Genomic DNA, 27,333 nt, shown 5'->3' on the forward strand with positions numbered 1-27,333 from the left:
ATATTTGCTTCTACAACTTCAAAACATTTAACATCAACTGTATTTTTGGTAAAAGTATACTTACTGTTTTTACCAGATTATCTGTCTGTCTTTATTATGAGGAGAAACAAAAACTCTTCATCAGACATTAATACAACAGCCAAGAAAAATGAGGCAAAATGTGCAGCAGCTTTCTGCACATCCGACTTTGAATCTAGCCCATTATTCCTTTTTAATATTTACTTCTTTTCTTCCAAAAGAAACTTTTGCCATATATAGATCAAAATATCTATATCACTAAGTAGCTTTGTGGGAGCGGAATGAATTCCATTTGCACAACAGGACTTCTCCCCAAACGTGCCCCCTAAATCTGTTCTTGGGAGCAGATTTGAAGTCAACATGGAGCACAAGCATGAGGAGTGGGGACGACGACTCCTCATGAGCAACTTTTACTCATTCCTCCCCCAAAGTTCTGATATTCTGCATATACCTACATAAACCTTTTCTGGGTTTATGCAAACCCTGCAAATTGGGGGGTGGGCAGTATCCCACACAGCCCTAAATATGCCATTCAACTGCACCATTTGAATGAAAAGTCAGTCTTCCCTGATGCTGTCAAGCAGCATGCTACTGAAAGGAAAGGAATAGCTAGAAATCACTGATTATTTTCAAAGCCAAGAGCCATAATTATGCTGAACGTAAGTGGTGTATGAACCAGAGGTATGGGGAAACCATTTCTTCGATGTGTGTCCTGGCAACACCAAAATGTTCCACTCAATCCCCCCCCCCCCCAGCATGTGCCACATGCCATCAGCTCTAGTGTGGTGTAAACTCCTTGCTGGGTTTAAATCTCAGCCAGAAAGGATGTTCACTGAGTGATTTTAGGCTCAGTGCTTTATCTCAGTCTAACCTATATTGTTGTGAGGATAAAACTGGACATAAGGAGCTCTGAATCATAGGAAGCTAGCGGGTCAAACTTTGAATACATAAATAATAATTCGCCATATTTGATTGACAGAAGCACATTTTAGTTTCAGATGCTTGTAGCTTGAGAGTATTACAACATTCACAATGTTGTGTAGAAAATTGGAATCTTTTAGATGGACTCTGCTGAATCCTGCATAGATATAAATCCATCTAATATATGCAAGATGATCCAAGAAACATACCTGTGCGATATTGTATGATTGTTAAAAAGTAGCTTTAAGCAACTTCCTTAATATTAACGAGTTTTGTTAAATCTCAAAATTGTAATGCTTGCAATCACTGCATTTGAAATTGCTTTAATCACTCTCATTATTTTCGCTAAAACTGTAGGCAATTCCATTCTTTTTTTTCTCATTTTGTCTTCCACTTCTCCCTCTACCTCCTTCCCATTCCGTTTTATAGTCCTTTTCAGACATAAACACGGAGGGGAAGCAATTTTGATTTCGTTTCTGAGTGGTGCTGCAAAGAAAAGTAACAAACATCTGTTTTTGCCTTAACTGCATCCATATGTTCAAACTCTCTAATATGCGTCTCCTGGAGAAATTTACAACCCTATTTGGTGGGCACTGCATACTATTGAATTAACTTTTTTTCACAGTTAAAAGAGAGAAGAGTTTAATTTATGCCAGGGCTCAAAAAAGCTCAGCCCAATCGCTTGTTTATAATAGGAGAGCTAAAGCTTGGAACATGTAAAGTGATTTTAAAAAATGCTTTTGAGCATGTGCAGAGTTCCTTTGCCTCCTCATTGAGCAATTGAGTCCTGTTCCCACATGTTTAGTATTAAGTAGCAGGCTTCCAGGGCAGATGGTATGACTCCCAAACAGCCTGGGTCTCCCACATCTCCTCAGAAACTGAGTACTGGAATATATAATATGTTCAGAGACTGGAACTACGCATTAAATTAAAAACTAAAACGCTGCCAAGGAAAGTCTACGTTTCTCTTGCCTCTTTATTACTGCCAGAGAGAAGAGAAAGCAGAGAAGTAATTCCACACACCTGGTAACCAGTTGCGTATGTGTGTGTATATACACAATCAGTACAAGTGATCAATATTTAATCATTTGTTCATTACACATTAACATATTTTTCAGCTTAACATGTGGAAATGCTAAACGCTCTCTATCGCTCTGTGTAGAGCAATGGATTGTAAAGAAGTCCTATAGTTTGTTTCATTTTATAGCCTCATTTTACAGCATCTGGAACAATTATGGAAAGAACCAAAGTTCTGTTATTACAGAGGACTAACAGAAACAGGACTTTTTATTACTGAAATGTTTTAGAAGCATTGAGCTAAAACGTTGGTTTGTGCAATTTTGTATTATTATTGTAGTTGATGTTCCAGATTAATTGTATTACTTTTTAATTAGATGCTGATGTGGGAAACTTTTCACTAGTGAAAAGCTTATATGGCAGAGTAATAGCCAAGCCCAGCTCCCTGGCAGTTTCATTGCAGTTCTTGGAATGCATAGTAAATAAATGTGTACTACTGTTGAAGACCAGAGATAATAGATAACCTTGGGATAGAACTATTGGCTGCCGAGTGCTGAGTTTCCAGCTCACCCTTGGAACTCAAGGATACATATGCAGTCTCTCATTCAGGCACAGATCTGCTTAGCTTCAGTATCATTATGACACACTGTACTTAGGCCCATGTCCTTAAAGCTACTTCAATTTACTCCTGTCCTGATGTCATTGCAACAGCCTGATTCCTGCTTCACGTCATTTGGCTCCTGTTGCCTCTGATGTACACAGCATGGAAGTATCAGACTTGGGGTCAATTGCACTTCACTTTGATATGGGAAACGAAGGAGAACTCAACACAAGGCTTCCATTTTGGCATCAGTCTTTTATTCTTTAGACCATGCAGCCCTGTCCTCAGATGCCCGGAGAGCACAAGCTGTTCCTATTTCCAAGTATGAAGATGCTTGTATTATAGATTCAGGATCACATTTGGAACAATGCTAATTCACTTGCTCAGTTCCTCTGAGTTTAATTGGAGTTGGTCACCACATTGGATTGGAACTGTCATAATTAGTGTCATGATTCTGTGTAGGTTATTATTTTTATAATATTAGCAAATCATTTAAATAAAGCTAAGAACTTTACTTGAAGTTTCACCCTTGGATCTTCAGATGATGTTGGACTACAACCCTAGCCATCCCAAACCATCATGGTCAATGATCAGAGATCATAGGAATTGTACTTCAGCAATATATGGGAAACCAGGGTTGGGAATACTGGAGTGTAGACCTTTCCGTTGAAGAGCGTAGTAGTTTTCTCCAGAGCAATTTGCTTAAGGTCTTTAAAAGATACAAAATAAATGTCTTGGCTTTGTAACGAGCAAATTAAGTAGATCTGATATTTAAATAATGAATACTTGCTATTTCGAGACATTTCAATCAATTTATCACTTAGTAACATTTAGATTGCAGTCCTTCATACAGTAAGGCTGCTTCAATTCAATAGGATTTAAGCACCCTACCGGTACACAGGATGACAACTTCAAACTAAGAAATATTTATCTCTGCATTTCAATGTAATCTTTTTAATTAATTGAATATTGTTCATTAAATTTCATTTCATTATTTAGAAAAGTAAAGGGCTTATATAGAAAATACTTTAGTTTTAAATTACAGTTGTTCTGAACAACACATTGTTACATTTAAATTTTATGCTGCTGATACCATCCTAAATGTAATTTGTATTGCATTTTATATTGACAATTCTGTTTAAAGGCCTTTGCTACTTTTTCCACCTTTGGGGTAACGCTCAGTACAAAGGTAGAAATACTTAGAGGTTTGAGTTTTTCTTAGTACCTGAAAATATTAGCTTTTGTTGCAGGCATGTGATGCAAGCAGAACAAGGCGGTGGAAGCAAAGAAAAATGGAGTCCATAAGGAGAGTTTCTGATTGTAATAGCTGGTCTCTGTTTAATATCACGGAACAGAATGAAGTTTTGCAGTTTCTCATGGAAATAGCTCCTAGAGTACTAAAATGATTACCTCATTCTTAATACCAGTGCCAAGCACTTAGCCCCACTGTGCACACACGGGCTTGATTTTCAAGATGAAAAAAACCAGAAGTGTGGAATGACATTTTCAGGTGACAGTTATGGTTCTATTGCCTGTAATTAGCACCTCTTAACATGCAAACCTGCCTATGTTTTTTCCAGGCTGTTGAAGCTCAAATCCGAAGTTTTGGGCAGACTCCTTCCCAACTGCTCATAGAGCCACATCCTCCAAGAAGCTCTGCCATGCAGGTGGTAAGTTAGGTGCCAGGTTAATTATTTGTGAATCAGCTGCTCCAAATTCATACAGACACACTTCATTTCCCAGTACAGATAATTTTAAGTGATTTAAATGTTCTTTCTCCATAGAATTAATTGAATACATTATGAAGGATAGAAAAGGTTTGTTCATTTTCTGAGCCAGGTTTTAGGAACACTGCATACAAGCCAGGGCTTTAGAGTTAATGGGTACTTTGCTGTTAGGTGATATCCAACGTTGCATGAGCAATGTTAAGAGTGGAAGCCTGTTCTGAAAGCAGGCTGACACCATTGGATGCCATCCATTGTCTTCATTTGGGTGTGGCATTTACTCAACGTGTGGTTCTTGTGAAGAGTCAGGTGTGTTTGTTTGCATACTGTGTGTTTTCAGAATATTCAGATATATCATAGGATCTATAGTTTTCTGCATAGGCCCTGTGGTTCTGTGCTCAATACTAAAATGTGCAACATTTCATGACAACAAATTTTCTGTACTAAATTAAGGTTGCCATGCTATGTTAGAGTTGTACTTATGGGAAGTAGAGGGAGGAGAGGCAGATGGGCCAAAGCAGAAGGAGAGGTTTTGGTGGGAAGCAAAAGAACCAAAAAGCACAAGATACATCACCATAGCTGAATCCTAGTTACCTTATCAGTTGCTTGAATTCAAGGTTGCTCACGCTGTATTATTATGCAGGTACATGATTGTATGCAAGTAATATGAAACATTAAATTGTAACTGTTTTTAACACAATATGGAAATCAACATGTTGATCCTATGATTACGGTAGCTTCCAAATCCTTAACAGTTTTGTTTTTTAAGTTCAGTGGTGGTCTGATCCACACATTCCATTTCTAAAGTTGTAGCCAAACTATACAGATCTCTCAGGGAACGGGTGGGCAGATGATATGTCTGAGCATTGGGCGGTGATGAGATTTTGTTACCACTTTGCACTTCTCAGCTTTTCCAAGTAAGCAGATGTGCAATTGACTTCTCCATCTGCAAATGTCTTCAGAAATGTAAAATGTGCAGATCAGTCCTACGTTGAGGTTCATGTTTTTACTCCTGCAGCTGTTGTTGTTTGATAACCCAGGTACCAGATGATAAATGGTTTTGAACAGTAGAATTTGAGCAAAGATCAAGTTTTTCCTAGACAAAAACACATTGGCTTTTCAGGTGCATTAGTACATTGGCTTTCCCCGTCACAAAGCCAAATGTTTTACCACCATAATGATTCAGTTAATCACTAAAAGTTTCAATGCAAGATTTTTTTGGGGGGAGGGGAGGTAGGTGGAGTATGTATAGAGAAGAAATTAAAGGCACCATGGGCTGCGTTAAGTGCACAAGCCATAATATGCACCAGGTGTAGTAATTAGCAATCACATGAAGGCTGCCTATTTGTCTGGTTTGGCTGCTGTTGCTGTATCCCCTTGTGTTTTCACACCATCAGATAGCTGGATTTAATTGAGGCCACATCAGATGAGGCATTACTGACACCTTTAATTGAATGAGCATCCAGGGAGGATTAACTCATAATATTGATTGGCTTTTAGCCACTTGCTCAAAAGGGTGTCTGGGTAGCTTATTAGTTGTTTTTATTTACACCTTTATACAAAGACTGTAAATAGGAATTCATAGTGCAATATGTTTTTCTAAGTACTCTTAATAACTTTTTTAAAAGGAGTGATAATAAAAATGCAAATGAACTTAATTTTTTATTAGTTCTGTATAAAAATATGCTAAATGTGCTCTCTTATATACACATTTACATATGTGTACATGCATTGTAATGTTGCTGATGATAAAGAGGCAAAAGCCATTACCAGCGTATTCAAATTCCATAAAGATACTAATTAATTATTAAGAAATAGTTTCTCAGATGCAGTCACAGGTAATACTAATGGACAATGAAGAAAACACTCCATGTAAATATAAATTTCTCTCAGCAAACTGAACATTAAAGCCAAGCACTCTGACAATCCTGACTTGAGCTTTATATAGCTTAATAGCTGTGTCGACAAAACTTCACACAAAAATGAGAGATGCTTTTGTCAAAAAATCATTCCTTATATCAGTGACAGCCTCTGGTGTCCAAGCTATAGTATTTACAATACATGGAAAGGTGTAGAAAAGTACATGCATTGCACATTTTTAATTCTGTATTGCTATTCCTAAATTAATTCTGATGGTATGCAAACACTGCACATTTAGTTTCCTGTCCCCCCCCCTCTATGATTTTCCTGGAATTTTATTCTTTGAGCTTTGGTGCAGCTTTTAAAATTCTCTGCTCTATTTTATTTTTTTATTGGGGTGTTCTTTTTTTGAAGCACTACTTCTGCTGATGTTGAAGCTAAACTGTTTGCAACATACAGGCAACTGGAAACTTTTAAATGGGGCCAATGACTTGCTACAAATGTTGGCCTCTTAATATTTGTTTCGCTCTATATGTAATTAAGGAAAAAAACCTCAAGGTGTTCAATAAAATGATAGTTTCCATGGGCCTGTCAAAAATTACTGCATTGGCATTCATTTGCGGTGGCTATTGCTTGTTTTAATTGGGTCTTCCTTCTTTTGTCCTGTCCTGTCCTTTCTTTCTTCCTCCTTTGTCTTTCCTTTTTTCCGTGTGGTTGGGGTCTTGTTGTGCCCACTCAACAGTATCTCCTCCTGCAGAGTCCATTGATGTTCACAGACCAAGCTCAGCAAGATGTCATCATGGTCCTCAAATTTCCATCAAACTCCCCTGTAACGCATGTAGCAGCCAACACCCAGCCAGGTTTGGCAAATCCTGCTGTGATTACCGTCACTGCTAATCGACTGTTTGCTGTGAATAAGTGGCACAACCTTCCTGGTAAGTATGGAAATGCTAGCAAGTTAAGATATAAACAGCAAGTTGGGTTGATTTTATGTGTCAAAGATGATGCATGCTTGTTTGTAATGGGTTGGGTCTTAGGAGCCACAAGCGAAGTTCCATTATGAGAGTGGAACTTTCCATCCTTCCCACTGTACCTCTAGAAAGTCATTCCTGGGATTTCAAGTTCTGGGCCCAATTCAAAGTACTGCTTTTGACCTGTGAAGCCTTAAACAGATCAAGACCACAGTACCTCAAGGACAGCATCTCCTTGTATAAACCAACCCAGACCCTGCAATAATCATCTGAGGCCCTTCTTTATGTGCCTCCTTCATGAGAGGTTCAGAGGGTTGAAGCACATAAATGGGCCTTATCTGTGGTGGCCCCCCTGTTTGTGGAATGCACTCCACAGTGGTGCTCACTTGGTGTCTTCATTACATATCTTTAGGTGGCAGGTGAAAAAAATTCTCTACAACCAGGCCTTTGACTGATTAACATTCTATGGCCCTTTAAATGTATTCATGAGATGGGGAGTTATTGGGGTTTTTTATTATTCCTGCTTTTATTATGTATTTTGTGTTCTCATTTTGTATTTTTTTTTTGGGGGGGGGTGAACTGCCCCGTGATATTTGGGGCTATAGAAATTAATAAATCATAATCACAATCATAAAATGATCTGGTAATTAGTTCCCTTCTAGTTCAGGTTCTGTTAATAGCAATTTTAGAATTATGTTTTTGAAATATTCTAGTCATTAGCAAACCTTTCAGAGCAAAGGAATTGCACAAGAAAACGTAATAATGTAGCCTATCCCTATATAACAATAAAATGCTATAACTGCCTTACAAGATACATACCTTGTTCTGTAGAATAAGTAGACTTCAGAGCTCAAAGATTAGCTGCCAAATACTTTTTATAATAAGTAAATTAATTTGCCTAACAAAACAGCTGGTAATGCTATACTTTTTAGAAATTTCTAGAATCAGATCTATCACCAGAATTCACACTTTTGAATTATAGTGGCCTGCCTTGCAGCGGGATAGCAAAAAGACTATCCTTGGTCCCCTGCCTGTTTAAATTTGAATAGTGAGTTTTAGCAAACAAATATAGCAACCTCTGTATCTCCTGATTTCCCACTTTTCCCACTTCTTTTCCTTGCTGGCCCTTGGAGCAATTTGTCCACCAAGTCATCTCCTATTCAGCAATGTTCACTGTTCTGTACTACCTATTACCCATTAAACCTTCATTACCCCTTAGCCTTTTCACTTCTTTATCAAATGTTATTTTCCCCCCTTTCAATTTTGATATGTCTGGCTGTTAAGCTTATAAACCACAAGACAAGAGTTCTTGTTCAGAGCTTGTTACAAAATTCCTATCACAATTGTGGTACTAAATAAAAACTACTTTTGCAAAGAATGCAAGGACAAGGAGGCGTACTAAACGTGGCTCTTTACATGTGCAGGTAAAATTGTACACCTACTTCATTTTGGTAACTTGTCAGTTTAAGCACTTTACTACCCATTATGTCCATATAGGGTAGAAACTTACATTGTGTCATCATTTATTCAGATTTTGCTGAAGCAGGACTTCTGAATTCCATAACAACTGTGTAATCATTCCAGCAATGCTGGTTTTATAATAAGCATATGCTTTGCAAGGTACATGTGAAAATGCGAGATACTGCACACATGATTTTTATTATGTTAGCTTCCATTTCCGGAAGCTTTCATTGATATTTTGAAGTGGAGCTCTGAGGGGGAAAAATGTGTTTAGCATCAGCAAAACATGAACGTTTCAGTTACAAAAGAAATGTTCATACATTTGCATAAAATTCTGGTGTTCACAAATGTTTCTTGAAGTTCATGTATGCAGGTTCCCCATGATGAATAGAATATTTAATATAGTGTGAGCGAAATCCTTTTCTCCATCATAAAGTAAGATTTTTTAAAAAAATAAATCCTTTGTGCAGTACTATTCAAAGTATTTTTTCTTTTAATGGAGGAAATAATATTTGCCACAGTCAGCAGATGGTTGTCACATTTTGTTTTCAGTGCTCTTTACCACTTAATTTTGTTTTGTTGCAACATGAGAGGCTGCTGGTCAAGCATCTGCTATAGCTTATGGTCCAGAGCTGGAGCCTCTGATGATGGTACACATTGAGAATAACAATAATCTAAAATAAATGTAATAAACAGTCCTTGAAAGCACCTGGATTTTTTTGTTGATGGTGTTCAATAAATGGATGAAGCTTCCACAGGGAAACAATGGCATATAGTGTTTGATTTATAGGATTTTCCATGGTTTTAATGCCTGAAAGTAACACAGTTTTTAAATCTTCTCTCGTGCATTCTAGCTCATCAAGGTGCCGTACAGGACCAGCCATACCAGCTGCCAGTGGAAATCGATCCTCTCATAGGTCTGTCACTTCCTTCTCTCTTTGCGATTCATTAAGCTCTGTATGGTGGCCCTGAAGTGTAGATTACGGTTGTTTTTCACTTGCTGGTTGCTGGGAATGGAATTTTCCTGATAAACCATTTGCATGCAAATTGGAATGCAATGAGCTGTGGCTATGCTGGTATTTCATCAACTCCCCCTCATTGGTTTGCCTAATTTGAACAGGCCTAGGACGTGTGTCAGTGAAAATTAATATGGATGCCGTAATAATGTGTGATTGAGAATGCGCATGAAGTACTGTCAGGATAATATTGGGTCTTTTCATCACTCAGACTTGTTGATGAGCAAGAGCGAGGCATGTTATGATGAATTGGTGCGCCAGTAATGTGATGGAGCTCTTTTGCTGAGGAAATTTTCATAATAACAGTGGGATTCTTAACAGCACTGTGTTGTGAAAAATAAAACTGTGGTGCCAGAATTTCATCATTAAGGGAGATCAATCCTTTCTTCACAGGCCTGCTGTTCAGGCTGAGGGAATTAATGTGTAATTGCAGAACAATTCCAAAGTCGAAATATATTGCTCAGCCATTTTTAGTGTTCAGGTACTAGTATTCTACCGTTTTTCCAGGGTATGGCAGACTTCAGGATCACAATCAGGAAAGTAAGGATATTGTTTCTCAGCTAGATAAGTCATTATAATGCATTCTGCTTCCAAGTGGCTTGTTATGGTGGTGGTAATTCTTATTACCAAGAAGAAGGGCTTGTTTGTTTGCAAACCTTTGTTTTAGGCATTTGCAGTTTGGCCACCATAATTCATTATAGCTTGTGAATTTGTATGTATTACAGTTCTGAAAGCCATTACTTAGCAAATACAATTTTTTCTCTTCTTTTATGATTTAACTTTAGAAGAGCACAAAATTTATTTTCATAATCACCTCAAAATTCATCTGTAGCTTGATTTCTCAAACCTTCCTATTATAAGCTCTTTAGTTATTGAATGCAAATAATCAGAATATTTACATTTAAAGACCAAGGCAATTGTAACAAAATATTTTGTCACATTATTTCACGTTAGTCAAAGTGTATATGAATCTTAATATAACTACTATAGCTAGTGAAAAAATTCTTAAGTGGTAATTGATTATTAGTATATGCACATATGAATACTGATATATGTGCCATGATTGGTGATGTGTAATAACTACATGAAAATTGTTGCAAGGTACACTGTTGCTCCATTCGCTCATAACGCTAAGCCAAACTATGGCTTAGCATGAACAAAGAAGTGTATGGGCTCATAGGAGATTGCATCCTCTTTGCCACCTCAGTTACAGCTTGTGGTTTGTCTGGAGCAAGACAAACAACAAACTCTAGTCTGGATGACATGCTAAACTAAACCATGGCTAATCTCACAGCAGCATACTTGCAGGAGGACCATAGTCAGACCAAAACTGCTATGATCTCCTATCCAGGAGCCAACATGCTTACACTAAGTCATAGTTTGGCTTAGTGTTACCGGCAGACTGGGTCTATTTAGCTGACTAGTTTATATAATACAGATTGTCATGGTCAATGAATGTAACCTTTGGCTACATTACAGAGTTATGATGCTGATGTGCATTCCCCTCTGCATTTCAATGCAAATGCACAAATGTACATCCAGACATTCAAGTGGTTTTCCATGAGCTCCTTTTAGTCAGCCTAAAAGCTATATTGTACGCTGCTATCCCTGGTTCAAGTGATAATGTTTTAGTTGTATCAAGAAATTATGTCTTCAACCATTTATTTATTTGTTAGGACATTTATAGACCACCTTTCACTGTAAAATATATGGGTGCACATACAATAACACAGTATGCAGTAGGCATCCTAAACAAAAATTATATTTAAAGTCAGAGCCATACGATTCATAATGAGTTCCCTAAGCAAGAGAATAGTTTAAAATATACCCATACACACATTCAATTACATACCCTTATATTGCACAGTTTAAAATGTGCAATACTGGTATAATACCATTTGTGGATGTCTACTTATTAGGAGGTAAAGTTTTTTTACTTTAGAAACAAAACACGGCACTCCTTTTAAAAAGGAGATTAATACATTGTTGAATTTAAGGGTTAACTTTCTGTAAACTGTCATTTGTTTCTACAGAGAACTGTGGAGATAAGCGAGTATCAGCAGAGGGCCTAAATGATAGTTTAACTCTTGCCCTTTAAAAACCAGTGATAGCCCTGTGAGTCAGGTTTCTGCTTTATAGACATTCTGCTCAGTTACAGGCCGATCAGGGAGCAGGATTTCACACAAATTTGAATTATTGTTGAGCGGATGACTCAAGACGTCAGCCCAAGGAGAGCACATGGGAGTCTGGTGTGTTTGGCTGTTGGTTAGCTCAAGAAAGGGCTGGAAGCTGGAGTCAGGCAGTAGACATCAAGGGAGTTAAGAAGTAGCTCAGAGAAGCTGAGAGGAATCAAGAGCTGAAATCATTGGCTAAAGCTGAGGAAGAAGGTCTGTGAGGAAGAACTTGTGACGAGGGACTGTCTTCAGGAGAGTTTTGCACTCAAGGGCCAATGGGATTGCAGAGAACCTGAGATAATAGTGGTTCCTGGACCCTGGAGAAGACTGCAGCAGAGTTTCTGACAGACTCTGGAGGAAAGAGGTCATAGATTTGCATGAAGACTACTCATGTAGCCCTCACTGCCTAGTTGAGGAGTGTTAGAGGGGAAGTAGCAGTGGTATAGGGAAATTGGCTTTAGGTTTGAATAGTGGGAGGAGCTGAAACTCACATTACTATCCTCTTAAAAAGAGCAGGAACCCTGTATTGCATTTGCCATGACATTTAAAGTGATTTATAGTTTAAACATTTATGTTTTAAGCAAGTGTAACAAAGTGAAGTTAACAGTGCAGTTTATTAAGTAACAATACACACAAACATCACCATCTGTTTATATTAATACCTTTTGAAGATAAAGTATAATCTCTTTTCACATCAGCACTTTATATAGTGTATAGAGCAGGGGTCTGCAACCTGCGGCTCCGGAGCCGCATGTGGCTCTTTTACACCTTTGCCACGGCTCCGGGGTGGATACTAGCGAGGGGAGGAGGCGCATTGTGCGCCCCGACACTCCCCACTGTGGTGGGTGCTGTACTGGCTGTGACGTCACATGGGGGCGGTGCGTGCGTTAGTCATGCACCGTCCCGATGTCACCTTCCCACCCGCCCGCCCGCTACATTGTAAGTGGCATGTACGCTGGTCACTGCATTGAAAGGGGGCATGTACGCTGGTCACTGTTTTGAAGGGAAGAATACACACACAAAAAGGTAACTTGTTAATTTAACGTTTATTTCTATGAGGAGGTGTAATTCTGAGGGGTCAAACAAAGAAATAATAAGTGAGAAAAAAGTTATTTTTATAATGGTGAGTTTTGCGGCTCCCAGGTTTTTTTTCTTTGGAAACGGGTCCAAGTGGCTCTTTTTGTCTTAAAGGTTGCAGACCCCTGGTATAGAGTATGATATTCCATTTGGAAGGGCACGGATTTCAATATACAACCCAGTATCACTGAAATTATGGTGAATCTGGTACTGTATTAACTCCCATAATGTTTCTGAGTATAACCAGTGGTGTATCGAGGTTGATAATTGTCCTAATGTGTATCTGCCAGAGTTATAACTCAGCTGGTTGATTCTGCTGGATAAGCATACTTTGAAAATGCCATTGGTATGTAACTAGAGGCTTATAGAATGTGCTTGACAATAAGATGGGGAAATTGTAGCAAAACGATGGGGAAGAAGTGAAAGGATTGGGGGTGGGTAAGAGGGAAGGAACAAGCATGAATGTGTGTGCATCAGTTTGACAGGAAATTAAAATTCGATTTGCTACTGTGTTAAATAATTATTTTCTCTTTTGTCTCCCCTCTTTCATCCCCTTCTAGCTAGCAATACGGGTATGCACAAGAGACAAATTACGGATCTCCTAGATCAAAGTATTCAAGTCCATTCCCAGTGTTTTGTCATCACTTCTGATAATCGCTACATCCTGGTCTGTGGTTTTTGGGACAAAAGTTTCCGGGTGTACTCTACAGATACAGGTACTGGATTCATTTCAAAAACTTTGGAGAAGGTTTTGCTGACTGTTCGCATTCTCCTTTGCAACTCAAAATATTGTTCAGAGTTTAAAAGATAAACCATTCCCCACTCACAGGCTCTCAGTCTAATGCATATGGCACAGAGAGAGAAAAAGAGGAAAGAAGAGGAAACCAAGCAGATTTATTCAAGGAGATTATTGAAGAGTGAACTGTACCCCTTTCATACTGCAGGCAGGAAACGCCACTTTAAAATGGTCTCCCCAATTAGAAAACACATTGCAAATTAAAACCAAAGAATTCCGCAAGCTAGTACATCTGATGAAAGGTTCTAGCCCACCCAGGTTCCTGCTGCGCTAGTTTTCTACTTGCATGGAAATGTTTTAAAGCATTAAAAATTGCTCACCCACAGTCAATGTTCGTCTGTTCTACTACCATTCCCTCCAACTTCTGCTACATATTTGAGACTAGGCTAAAGCATATTAGCTAAACTGGAACATAAAAATGTTGCTATTAAATGTGTCCTTGGACATGTGCTTAATAACTCTCAAAATGCCCTATTTGAGACACATGTGCTCTCTTGCACTCAACTGACTAAATAAGGGAGGGAGTGTGAAGCTGAATCACTTTGTTCTTTCCACATGAATCAATTATTAATAGTTAGCGTATGTGTATTTAAAAACAAAATATACCTTTTTCTTCCCTTTTATTATCCCATTTAAAGCAATGCTGCGTTATGTTTACTGAATGTTCCCTGACTGCAGTTCTTTAAACAGCACTCTTTATTCATATGGCTATTTTGCTTTTTGTTTATTTTTTTGTAAACGATTAGCAAATGGTGATAGAAGGCATTGTGTAAATTTAGAAGTGAATTTTTAGCAAGCTTTATAACACTTAAATAAGATAGATGTATTGAATGGTCAAGCTTGGTTCCAAAGTAGCATGAGTCTTGCAGGGACGTGGACTTATAAAAAATATTGGGGGGGGCCCGGGAAAGCTCATGAATAATAAATAAGCTCATGAATATGCAAATAAAGTGGCTCCGGCCCTAAATAGGGCAAGCCACGCCCCCCCAGCCAGCCGATTGGCTGGCCGATTGGCTGGCTGGGAGGTGTGGCCAGTCGGGATTCCCCTGTTCTCGCGGGGGCTGAAACCGCCAGGAGGAAGGAAATTCCCCCCGGCAGTGCCTTGGAAGTGGCGGTGCTGCTGCGAAGCAGCGAGGCAGGAGCCCCCGCCCCCGGCGCCCGAGATTATTGGGGGGGCTGAGCCCCCCCAAAAATTTTTTTGAGGGGGCTCGAGCCCCCTCAAGCCCCATGGAGTCGGCGCCTATGGAGTCTTGGCTAGTGCAAGTTTCCCCAGCCAGTTTCCACTAATTCTCCATTCCCATTGCACTTCTCTGTGTCTTATCCCACCTCTTTTCTGGGAGGCACCTAGAACACAAGAGCAAATTTTCATTGGCTATAGTGGGTTCCACTTTGGAAAAGGGGCTGGAAAGCCCTATTCCATGAACAGAATTCTGCTTGTGATCATCTGGATCCCAAATGCCATATAAAACAAAGAAACCAACTTCCTGTGATGACGATGATTTATTTATATGCCACCCATCTGACTGGGTTGCCCCAGCCACTCTGGGCAGCTTCCAACAAATTAAAACATCCAACACAGTAAAACATCAAATATATTAAAACCTTCCCTATACAAGGCTTCCTTCAGGTGTCTGGTCTAAAAGTCTGGTGGGAGGGAGTTCCACAGGGTGGTTTGAATACCGAGAAGGCCCTCTGCCTGGTTCCTGTAATCTCACTTCTCACAATGAGGGAACCTCCAGAAGACCCTCAGAGCTGGATCTCAGTGTCTGGGCTGAATGATGGGGGTGGAGACAGCCACTTAAGACATCAGGGGGACAAAATTAGTTTGGTCATCTCGTATAATTTTAAATGAAAAAGATCAACATTAATATCTAGCGCAGCACTATTAAGTGTACAGTGGAAAAGTCCTATTTTAGATGATGGTAACTGATCAATAAGCAATTAAGAAATATAATAGAATGCAAAATCTAGTTTTGCTCATTTTTCTTTTTCTATCTAGTGCAATGGAAAAGTCCTATTTAAGATTATACTAATTGACTGATAAGCAACTAGGAAATACAATAGAAAACAAAAACTAGTTTTGCTGTTTTCCCCCCTTTTTAAACCAGCTTAATCTTCTATTTATTTTTTTAAAAACACATGCAAATAATAGCTGGTTGTAGTTTTATATTTGGTTAACTTCCCATGCAAATACGTTTTCTGAGTTGAGTGTGAGGGGGAGAAATGAACAGAAGATGATGTGATCAGTAATAGGTAATGGCAAGCTATCACAAGTGTTGAATTCAATTATATTTTAGCACTTACGCTAAAAGAATCTTTTCCTTATTATATTTCAGGGGGGGTATAACAGGAAATACCTTCAGCATAAATCACACTCTCTGAGTTTGACTAGAACAGCAGAGCCACAATAAAACCATATTGCAGTGGTAGATGTTATTTTCAGACAACTTTTTCGATTCAGTAGTGCAAAAACTTTCCCCCTGTTTTATTATTTGCAGTACAGCTGTCATATAAAACATTAACTAGAAAATTTGTTCTGTCAAAAAAGGATGTCCTAGTGCACAATGAGCAATCATTGATAGTATGATGTAAAAAGCTGGAGTAGTATTAAAGCAAAAAAAGTTAAGGCTGTCTTACAAAATTATCAGTAAGTAATTGAACAAAGAAAGGTGGCTGGACAGAGCGATTTCTGTTGCCCCATGCCTCTTGGGGAAGCTTTGTAGCAGGCTAGCAGAGCATGTGCTTTGAATAAAAAAGGTATCCGGTTCAATCCTTGGCATCTCCTGGTAGGGCAAGGAAAGATCCCTATCTGAAACTCTTGAGAGTCACTGCCAATCAGTGTGTTTGAGCAGGTGTGGGGAACCTTCTTCCCCTCCAGATGTTGATAAACAACTCCCATCAGCCCCAGAAAGTATGGCCAATGGCCAGTGTGAGTTGTATTTCATCAACACCTAGAGGGCCAGAGTTTCCTCACATCTGGAGTAGAGAATACTAAGCTAGATAGAGCAATGGTTTGACTCTGTAAACCTAGACAACATCTTAAAAAGCAGAGACATCACCTTGCCAACAAAGGTCTGTATAGTTAAAGCTATGATTTTCTCAGTAGTGATATATGGAAATGAGAACTGGACCATAAAGAAGGCTGATCGCCGAAGAATTGATGCTTTTGAATTATGGTACTGGAGGAGACTCTTGAGTGTCCCATGGACTGCAAGAAGATCAAACCTATCCATTCTGAAGGAAATCAGCCCTGAGTGCTCACTGGAAGGACAGATCATGAAGCTGAGGCTCCAATACTTTGGCCACCTCATGAGAAGAGAAGACTCCCTGGAAAAGACCCTGATGTTGGGAAAGATGGAGGGCACAAGGAGACGGGGATGGCAGAGGACAAGATGGTTGGATAGTGTTCTCGAAGCTACCAGCATGAGTTTGACCAAACTGCGGGAGGCAGTGGAAGACAGGAGTGCCTGGCGTGCTCTGGTCCATGGGGTCACGAAGTGTCAGACATGACTAAATAACAACAACAAAGCCGTTTCCTGTTTCTAAACAAAAGCAAAATGAATGTTTGAGAAGCTGCTGACCGAGGTTTGAAAACAGAATGTTGTAGAATCATAGAATTGTAGAGTCAGGAGGGACCCCAGGGGTCATCTAGTCTAACCCCCTGCCATGCAGGAAACCGTGTCTACAGCCATTCTTGGGATGGGCTCGAACCACTAACCTTTTGATTAATAGCCAGATGCACTGACCCATTGCATTGGAACTAAAAGCAAAAACTGAGATGAAAACACCATACCTTTTCAAAGAAACAGCTATTAGGTTGTGTTAATTGAGAAATTAAAACAAATGAGTCTTGTGGTGCCTTAAATACAGATTTATAGAAGCATAAGCTTTTTCATGGGCTAGAGTTCACAAATAGAATGGGTATTTTGAACTAATTGAAAAAGGGTGAATAAATGATGGATCAACAATATGTTTCATGGTCCTGATCTAGGGAGGCAAGAAAAGCTTTTGGCTACAACTCTTTCACATTGCAAGCATTCTTGAAGAGACTTTAATAATTATTAATATAATATAATATAATATAATATAATATAATATAATATAATATAATATAATATAATAATATATAAATAAATGTGTAAACACCTCAAAAAGCCTTTTGGAAGGAGAATTATTATGATTTTACATCTTGCAGTTAGTCTGCCCTATCCTGGCTAGGAACTTGCAGGATGATTCAATGTGTTTCTGTGTGCACAGAGTTCTACTCCTAACCCACAGCCCTTTAAATATGTTTGGTTCTTCATAATAACATGCATAGATGCTTTCTGCTTACATACATTGTATCAAATTCATACCAATGCAAACTGGAACATATTTATATATAAACTGCAAGTACTAAATGGATTTTTTTTAAAATCTAGGATAATTAAAACAATACTTCTATTTGAGTGCTATTGTTTTGTTGGCTGGCATGATAAAAAGAAATCTGGGGACAATTTTAGCATTTCAATGACTTTTAACCGCTTAAAACAAACAAACTAAAAGTTAAAATGTCTGAGTAGAGTAAAAAGAGGTTACAACAGAGATTGGGAATGTGTGACTCTCTAGATTCAGGCATCCCCAACCTGTGGCCCGCCAGATGTTTTAGCCTACAACTCCCATGATCCCTAGCTAACAGGAGCAGTGGTCAGGGATGATGGGAACTGTAGTCCAAAACATCTGGAGGGCTGAAGGTTGGGGATGCCTGCATCTAGATGTTGTCCGACTCTCAACCTCTTTCAACCCCAGCTAGAATGGCCAGTGGTTAGGGAAGATGGAAGTCTGGCGCCACAGGTTCCCTACAACTAGACTATAATATAAGTGTTTTTTATTCAGAAGGTGCCAGGTTGCAGAGGTGATTGTAGATCTACATCAAATTACCCAGATATTGGGAATAATTTCTGAGTACCAATGCAGTGGCATTCATACCTCACACTATAGCCAAAAAGGATCCCAGAGTGGCTTACAAAAAACATAGTAAAAGAGCTCCTACCCCTGAGGGATACAATCTAAGTCATACCACAAGAAATAAAAGGCATGGAAAGGAAGAAATGGAAAAACAAGCTCAGGTAAAAGTTATAATGTGGTTTTATAGCCCTGTGTGTGCATATTCTGGGTGTCCTCAGAATTATTTCATTCCAAAATTATGTCTTTTTCACCTGGTCCTAGTTGGTAGATCTTGGGGCTAGAGAGCCACTGTCTTTTTGAATGGACATTTATGAGATAGATAGATAGATGATAGATAGATAGATAGATAGATAGATAGATAGATAGATATGTGATCACATTCAGTATAAGGAAGCTTCACATATTTATATACCTTATGCGAAGTGCACTGTTATATGTCTATATTTATATATTGGCTAATGGTTGAATAAAAAAATGTGTTTTGTATATTCCAGGGAAACTGATGCAAGTAGTGTTTGGACACTGGGATGTTGTCACCTGTCTTTCTCGCTCCGAATCCTACATTGGAGGAAACTGTTACATTCTCTCAGGGTCTCGTGATGCAACGTTGCTACTGTGGTACTGGAATGGCAAAACCAATTGCATTGGTGATAGCCCAAGTGGTAAGGAAGGCCTTTGTTGTTAATTACTGTTTTGGGGTTCTTTTTTGTAAATGGCAGACTTGTTGCATATGATATTTCAGTACTGTTATACCTGAATTGCTGAACAGGGGCACATTTCTTGTTTGGGGCAGCCCCTTAGTTTTCCATATTTCTTGAGTGTGGTTACTGCAGGATACTGTTTATCCCAGCAAATAATTCTGCTTCTGTGAAGTCCTGTAGGTTAAGTCACTCTGAGACTTTTTTGTGAGAAACAAATGCAAATAGTAAATGAATGAATGAAATGGAATGGACAATATCCTTCACATCTATGAAGAGTTGTCATACTAGCCAGCCATACAGGCAAAAGAAATACCATATTTCTCCGTCTATAAGACGCCCCCATGTATAAGACGCCCCCTATTTTGGGGGATTCATATTTAAGAAAATGGGGGTGGGGGGAGAGATGTATCCGTGTATAAGACTCCCCCTAATTTTTGACATTATTTTTAAGGGAAAAAACCTAGTCTTATACACAGAAAAATACGGTAAATTGATTCAAATCTCTTAGACCAAAGAAATTATAACTGAACAGTCTTTTGGGAAGGTAAAATAATCTAAATGTATATACATTTCATATTTTATCTGTAACCTAGACCATTACCTCCAGAGGAAAGAAGATAAGAAAATATCTTTGCCATTGTTTGTGTGTGTGTGTGCGCGAGAGAGAGGGGGGGAGAGAGAGAGCAGGGGGTATGCAAGAGAACTATTATTATTACTATCTCTCTACAATTTCAAATCCAATACGGTTGCTCACTGGGACAAAAATCTTTGGTTAGAATGTTTTTTGCAACAGGGAAGTATTTAGCAGTCGCCAAAAAGACAAAATGGTGCCCATCTGATATGTAACAGGAGGGAATTCCAAAGGATAAGGTGCTGCCACACTAGGCCCAATTTTGATGTCATGTGGAATGAACTTCTTGTTGTGATGTATCTTTTGCAGAGCACAGTGACTGGTTGCTCATATAAGGGGTAATACCAACTCCTTGAACTTAGCCTGGTAGTTAATTGACAGCCAGTTAAGTTCTTTAATAGGATGGCAATATTCTGTCCTGCTGAGCAGTTGAGATGCCACATTTTCTGTTTCTGAGTCACCCTCAAGGGCTGAGCCACACAGTACAGGGTACACTGTTTCTTCCAAGATAACCAGGAACACTCCCTCCCATAAGGATGCATTGATCAGAACCTCTTTTAGAAAAGGTTTTAAGGTCTGATGGATCAATAAAAATTAAATTTATTTTTTCCCCTCTCTCTCTCTCATACACCACCCTTTATTACAAGTGATCACTGGTGGGAACTAAGTTACATAGATGTCAATAAATCGAGATGTAATGGCATTTAGATTAAAATGAATTAAAAGGATTAGCAAGATATCTAAAAGCGGAATAGATATTTGTGGAGGAAGCTTTCATGGGGTTGCTAAATTATTCTGTTGCATATAATGGTTTGTCTTAAACTTTGAACATTCAATATGATACCAGCTTACATATGTGTTAGCCATTTATATTTCTTCAGTATGAGCAGCTTCAACACATAATGGTATTCTGGACAACAAAGGGTTCCTTTAAAATAAATTACCGTACATGAAAGCTGTGTCAAACTTTAGCAGTCTTGCAGCCTTTAGGAAGTATCCTTTGTTTAAAGCTTCCATTTCTGTCTTTTAAAAAGTTTTTGCTCTCTATAATCAAGCATCCTAGAGCGACATCTACTGGTAGTGATGTGAAATTCCATAAAACAATCCATGTAGCAAAGTCAGTGGTAGAAATGTTACTTTCAGTGTTGAGAAATCAAAGTCTTGTACTCCAGAACAATTACATATCTCAATCATGCTTCATGGTTGTTTATAATATTTTGTCAAAGCATTGTCAACCAGCAGAGCCATGCTGATTAGTCACTTGCCGTCAACAAGTGACTGTTGAAAAGTCAATACAGTCGTACCTCAGCTCCCGAACACCTTAGGAGTCAAACGTTCCGGCTCCCGGACGACCAAGAACTGGAAATGAGTTCTCCGGTTTTTGAATTTTTTTGGAAGCTGAACATCCAGCACAGCTTCCGCTATTGTTTCCGCGCACCTGCGCAATTGGGAACCAATCGAAAGCCGTGCCTTGGTTTCCGAACTTTTCAGAAGTCGAACGGACTTCTGGAACGGATTCTGTTCGACTTCCGAAGTACATCTGTATTCAGTTAACATGTATGGTTGTGAATTTTTCTTGATGTTGCTATCTTTTTTCAAATTGCTTTGAAGGTTTTCTTTTTTTACAATCAAGCACTGTATAAATATTATGAAATAAATATCACGCAACAGTGATGACTGAATGCAGCAAGATTTATTTGTAGTTATTCTGACGAATAGTCATGTAGCAGAGACTTAGGTGTGTGGCTTGCTTTTTCTTTTTCATTTAAATTTCCGACCACAATACTGAGATGCATATATGTACGTTTCATAGTACACTTTCCATACCTGAACGTCTTCTGAGATTGTGTTACGTTTTCCTACCTTTTCACACATTTACAAAGTCCAATCTACACCTTTGAATCATCAATGCATATGGTTCACTAAGCACCTCTTTCCAAGTTTTGCAGCAGTGAGGGCCAATTGGACATTGCAAGGAATGTAATGCCACTAATTGCATCTCATCTCAGATGTTCTCCAAGTAATTTCTTGTAAAAGGAACATAGAACATCCTCACTCTTCATTAGCTGCTACATTTGGACCAGATAGTCCTTCAAATAGAGGAGGTGTTCTAATAGAGAATTGTTCTCTTGTCCAAGTAGGGATTATAACTACTTATAATTTGAAAAATAAGTGAATGGAGAAGGTGGGGAAGAATGGAGGCAGAAGTTCTGGATCACATAATGTGTACTGCAGAACCATTTGAGGAAATAGAAGGGTTCCTTGTTTATGAATTTATTTTAGTTTACTAGCTTTTCTGGTTCGTATTTCATATCAGAAATGTGATTAGAAGTGACCATTGTTGCCTTACAATGACATATCGTATTTCTCTATTGGATAGTTAATGTGGGCAGTAGCCAATGAACACAAGGATTTCTATTTATGCAATGGGACTTATCCCCCCCAGCTTTGCACAGCCCCACCCTCCCCAAATATGCTCTAGAGAGTGGGAGGGGGCTCTCCTTGAAGAAATCTAGATGTAGCAGAAATCCTTGCACTGGAGGGACCTTGACTAAGGACCACGTTGGATGCATCCCCCTATGTCCTTCATGGGAAGAGTTGTTCCCACCTTTGTGTATAGGACTCATGTCATGTCCCAATTACTTGCTTGTTCACAGTGGAAAGCTCCTCCTATCCCCTCCCCCCTCCCCAAAAAATGATTGGGTTGTTTTTAGTCTATTTTCCCATTTGTATTCGTGTTTCACAATTGTGTACAAATATTTAAAAGTGTTCGCCTGGAATGTGAAGTAAGTAGGGAAGTGTGCGTTGACCTTTATCACATACCCTCTTCCACCTCCGTCACAAATACTTATAATGGTGGTTTGCTTAGTAGATTGCCAGCACACTAGCTGTGTTTTAAATTAGATGGAGAGCAGCTTTTCAGTGTTGCTGTGTTCAAGCTCAGGTGTCACTAAAATGATACGCATGAAATTATCCAGAAGGACCAGGATGGTTTAGTGCTCCATGATGGAATGCAGGCCTTCATATTTCAGGCAAAACAAGGCTCTGTTTACTGCTTATAGGCTTGATGTTGGATGTTGTAAAAGGAATAATATTCATATGGTAAATGAATAAAAATATAATGTGTTCCATATGTGTAGCACTGGAGTAATACGCTTAACATATAACATTTATTTACCTTATTAGGTGTTCTATTTAAGCTAGTTTCCCTCTCCTAATCAACAAAGATGTGCTCTCCATAGATCCATTTCGATTGTCTAATTTTCTTTTGTCAGTGCTGTTCTTCCAGTGGGCCAAAGAGAGAAACTTCGGAATAATTTCCTCAATTAATTTCTTAACTTAAGAAGTTGCTCTGTATAGATCCGAAATGGGACATTCTGTGTGTTCCACTTAATGTAAATGCTAATATTGGCCATGCTGATTTGACTAATTTTAAATCGTACTGGGAGTCTAAAGTACGCAGGTTTGAGAACTCCTTATTCAGCCACAGAACTATAAAAGGCCTCAGAAAAAAAATCAAGTTTGCTTTAGTTATAGCTTTGTATTAGCTAGTACCTATTCCTCGTTTGTTTTCACAGACTTTTATTTCTGATTTTGAATGTTAAAACCACCTGTTTGAAAGGAAGAGCTCCTGCCTCATAAAGATTGCATCAATACTTTAATATCTGTATGTTTTAAAATACTGATGCACCATTTGTGGTATTATACTATATTCCCCCCCCCCCTTTGAATTCATTCATTCCCGTTTCCTTTCCTTTAAAAAAATAACTTTGAACCAGCTTACTTTAAAAAGAAAAAAACCTGGCTAATAAGTGTATCTGGAATTATTTATAATTTTATTTATGAGTTATAATAGCAGTCTGTTACCAATCTCAGTGTTCCTGAACCACCTATATATGATCATATTTCATATTTCTATGTTTAGAAGTTCTTAGTACACACATTTTCGGTTCCTAGATCAAATTTTTAAAAGTCAACTCTTTTTGAACATTTAGGACACAATATGAAGAGGGTGGAGACCCCCATAGATTATAACAGGGCCCTGTTTTCTCTCTGCTTGTGGTGTGTGTTCTTTGGCAGAGGATGTGTACACAGGGCCATTTAAACTGGATTTATTGCATCTTACATGTGCATGTTTTTCATGTCATATCATATGCACAATGTTGCCCTCATCCAAATGGCAGCCTCCACTTTCCTTCCATTTAATTAGAATTTAATGTGGGGGTTTTTTGGGGGGGAAGGGGTGTCCAGCATAAAATTGCATGTTACCCAGTTGTCGACGGAAGCACATTGTGTGGGTGTGGTGCTTTAAAAAAAGTGTGTTGTGATATTTTCCTAGGTGCCATCTCTCACTGCATACCCTATTTCTCTTGTTGAGGGATACCTGGGTGGGCTGCTAGTGGGGCCGAGCACAATGCATCCTCCTTCTGCTTAACCTGCCACTTTGTGCAAGTCCTGGTACATAGGAAAACTTGTATCTAAAAAATAAACCAGAGTTGTATGCTCAAGTGAACCAGTGCATGCCCACAATGGGCTTAAGGTTTTTGGAATTCAGGGCGGGTGGAGAAGTACTAATCATGGGGAGGGGGCAAGACCACACAGTGCAAATACAGCCCACTAGTCCACTAGTGTGAATGGGAAGCATTGAGATCGCTCACATGTGGATGAATATGCACAAAAACACACACGGGGTGGGTGGGGAAATGGCGCTGCAGTCCCATGTGCACATTAACGCTTTGGGATATACACAGCCTGAAGGGAAGGATTGGACAGGGATATAAGAAGTGTGTACAGACCACACATTCCCTGTATGAACCTGACATGCTTTCTGCATGCGTGTTTGTTATGCGCCACTTGGTCTCTGGTGGGGGTTCCTCTACATGTGCCAGCATCGGGAGGGTTTTAGATTATATTTAAACATTCAACTATTTATTTATGAAATTTATACACCTCCTGATTGTAAAAAAAAACAAAACTCAAATCTTATTAGACATTCACGGTTTTGCTTTAAAATACTTTCAAGGGAGTTAAACTGAACAGCAGATTTCGTTTATTTACCTAACCTTTTAAGATACGTTTATAGCAGGAGTCAATAAAAATAGAGAAGGGTTGTTTTATTTAATTGAGACGTAAAAAAAAAAAATTTGCTTTTGTGAAATTGAAGTGCTAGGGGAGCCCTACCTACAGTTGTAGAAAAATCAGTTATTTTCATGAATTAGCTTTGAATAATGAACAGAGTCTAGTTATGCTTGGTTTAGGAAAAGCTACCTTTTAAAGTAAAAAAAAAAGTATTAGTAGTGGTTTGTAGATTAAATGTAGGTTGGAAGTCAACATTCATAAAGAGTCTGCTGGATTGATTTAAGATGTATGGACCACTATTCACATTCGGTTGCCTCTCCAGATTCTCTTTCACTTTTCCTCTATGAAATTTAAGCCTAACAGAATGAAACAGCAGATACACTTCATAATCAAGCAAGGAACAAACTCTCAAGAAAATTTAAGTAATTTCAATTTTTTTCTAGTACAATATTACTAGCCGAACAGAACTAATCTCCTTTTACGCTCTGAGGTTATGAATTCTTTGTTTTAATTCTGTAAGAGTTATAGCTTATGCAAACAGTTAGTAGGAAGGAAAAGGATTCTACAGAACGGATTTGGTTTTTGTGTGTGTTTTGTAACTCTTGAAGTAGCGTAATTTCTCTGTTTTATATGATTTAGAAGGTACTCTCTTTGTTTTGTGAATGTTGTGTTAAATACCAAGTTCAAGTTTTAGGTAAAGCTTTAACAGTGAGCTTGAGGCCGTGTTAAATATAGTGTTGCCCGAAATAAATCTGCAAAACAGTTTTGGATATTAGAACAGGATTTGGACTTTCTTTAATTTCATTTGACTTGTTCATCTTGCTTTAAGGATCTCCATAAAGATGTACTCAACATTCTTTTCAGGCCTTCATTAAAGCTTGGATCAGTGGTCGTAAACCTGCTTAAGGGACAAAGCCTTGCCTTTCTTTGAAGTCACTTCCCTGGGATTTCAAAGAAGACATAGAAGCCAGTTCCTCCAAAAGCAGTTCTGAAAAGTTTGAAGTGGTGCCCCTTAAACCAGAAGCAAAGTTATATCCCCCCCTTTTCTTTGCTGAAAACCATGACAATCTTCTGAGGTACTAAGAATTTAAAAGCTTTTTAAAGAAATCTCTTCTGCTCTACAATCAGCTTCTGAGTTGACACCATTATTTGGAAAACCAGAAGCATGAAGAACCCTAAATGCTTAACATTTTTATCAAAGGAATCAGTCTGACTTTTCAAAGGACTCCTGTTCCATAAGGCTACATTGGTGCTGAGAACGAAGGTTAGACAAACTTTCAATAGCCTTTTAAACATACCATTGCTAAATCAATGTAGGCAGCCTGTGCTAAAATCATCTTATTAAAAATATTTAGTTAATTTCTTGTGCATCTGAATTAATTATATATATATATTTGAGACATAAAACATATATAATTAATTATATATATATTTGAAACATAAAATTACTAAACTGGTAACAACTCAAATAACATTTGATGTGCAAAAATGAATTATGCAGTCACAAGGGAAATACATGTGGAAATTGGCTGGAGTCCAGACACTTAGTAACGTACAGGACCTTCGGGATTGTGTCTGATGTTGTATTTTTCAACCTATGTTTAATTTATTTCTTCTGAAGATTTTACATTTGAATCCTTGGCATTGCAACATCATTTAACGTCCAAACTCTTTAAGTCCATCCAACTGCCACTCTTTTCATATACTCTAAGCTCAGAACGGGAGAGGGTGTATATTTGTCTGGATGGATCTATTGTTGCCTCTTCCTTTAAAAACTTTTGTGCTGTTGGTCATTCCTAGGTAATATGAGCTGGTAACACTTTTAGAGTGCAACAGACTTTGGAAACCCTGAATGTAACTCGTGCCAATAATGCAATTATTGTCAGAGCTCACTCCAGGCCCTCCTTAATCTGAAAAGGACTGGGCATGCAGACCCAAAATGTGCTTGGGTACTCTATGCTAGATGTGGAGTGCCAAACCCTTTGTTGGTCTTAGGTCCATACTAATCTTACTGCCATTTTGAACTGGGCCTACTACAGTGCATCCTTCCAGTGTGGTGTAGTGGTTAAGAGCGGTAGACTCGTAATCTGGGGAACCGGCTTTGCGTCTCTGCTCCTCCACATGCAGCTGCTGGGTGACCTTGGGCCAGTCACACTTCTCTGAAGTCTCTCAGCCTCACTCACCTCACAGAGTATTTGTTGTGGGGGAGGAAGGGAAAGGAGAATGTTAGCCGCTGTGAGACTCCTTAGGGGAGTGATAAAGCGGGATATCAAATCCAAACTCTTCTCCTCCTCTTCCTCCTCCTCAGTATTTGATCCAGATTCTTCTTCTTCTTCTTC

General features: G+C 38.7%; 1 protein-coding gene across 4 annotated transcripts in view; it reads left to right on the top strand.

Moving 5' to 3' along the window:
• Positions 1-27,333, top strand: part of LRBA (LPS responsive beige-like anchor protein) — a 364,869-nt gene that overhangs the window by 322,729 nt on the left and 14,807 nt on the right. For 3 of the 4 annotated variants that reach the window (XM_081208302.1, XM_081208304.1, XM_081208303.1), the window contains exons 49-53: positions 4,138-4,227; positions 6,884-7,076; positions 9,428-9,490; positions 13,401-13,556; positions 19,078-19,245. In XM_081208302.1, coding sequence (XP_081064428.1) covers positions 4,138-4,227; positions 6,884-7,076; positions 9,428-9,490; positions 13,401-13,556; positions 19,078-19,245 — 670 coding nt within the window. The remainder of the gene's footprint in view (positions 1-4,137; positions 4,228-6,883; positions 7,077-9,427; positions 9,491-13,400; positions 13,557-19,077; positions 19,246-27,333) is intronic. The other variant, XM_081208305.1, reaches the window with a different exon arrangement.

The sequence above is a fragment of the Podarcis bocagei genome (assembly GCF_964188305.1).
Source record: "Podarcis bocagei genome assembly, chromosome: 9".
Taxonomy (NCBI): domain Eukaryota; kingdom Metazoa; phylum Chordata; class Lepidosauria; order Squamata; family Lacertidae; genus Podarcis; species Podarcis bocagei.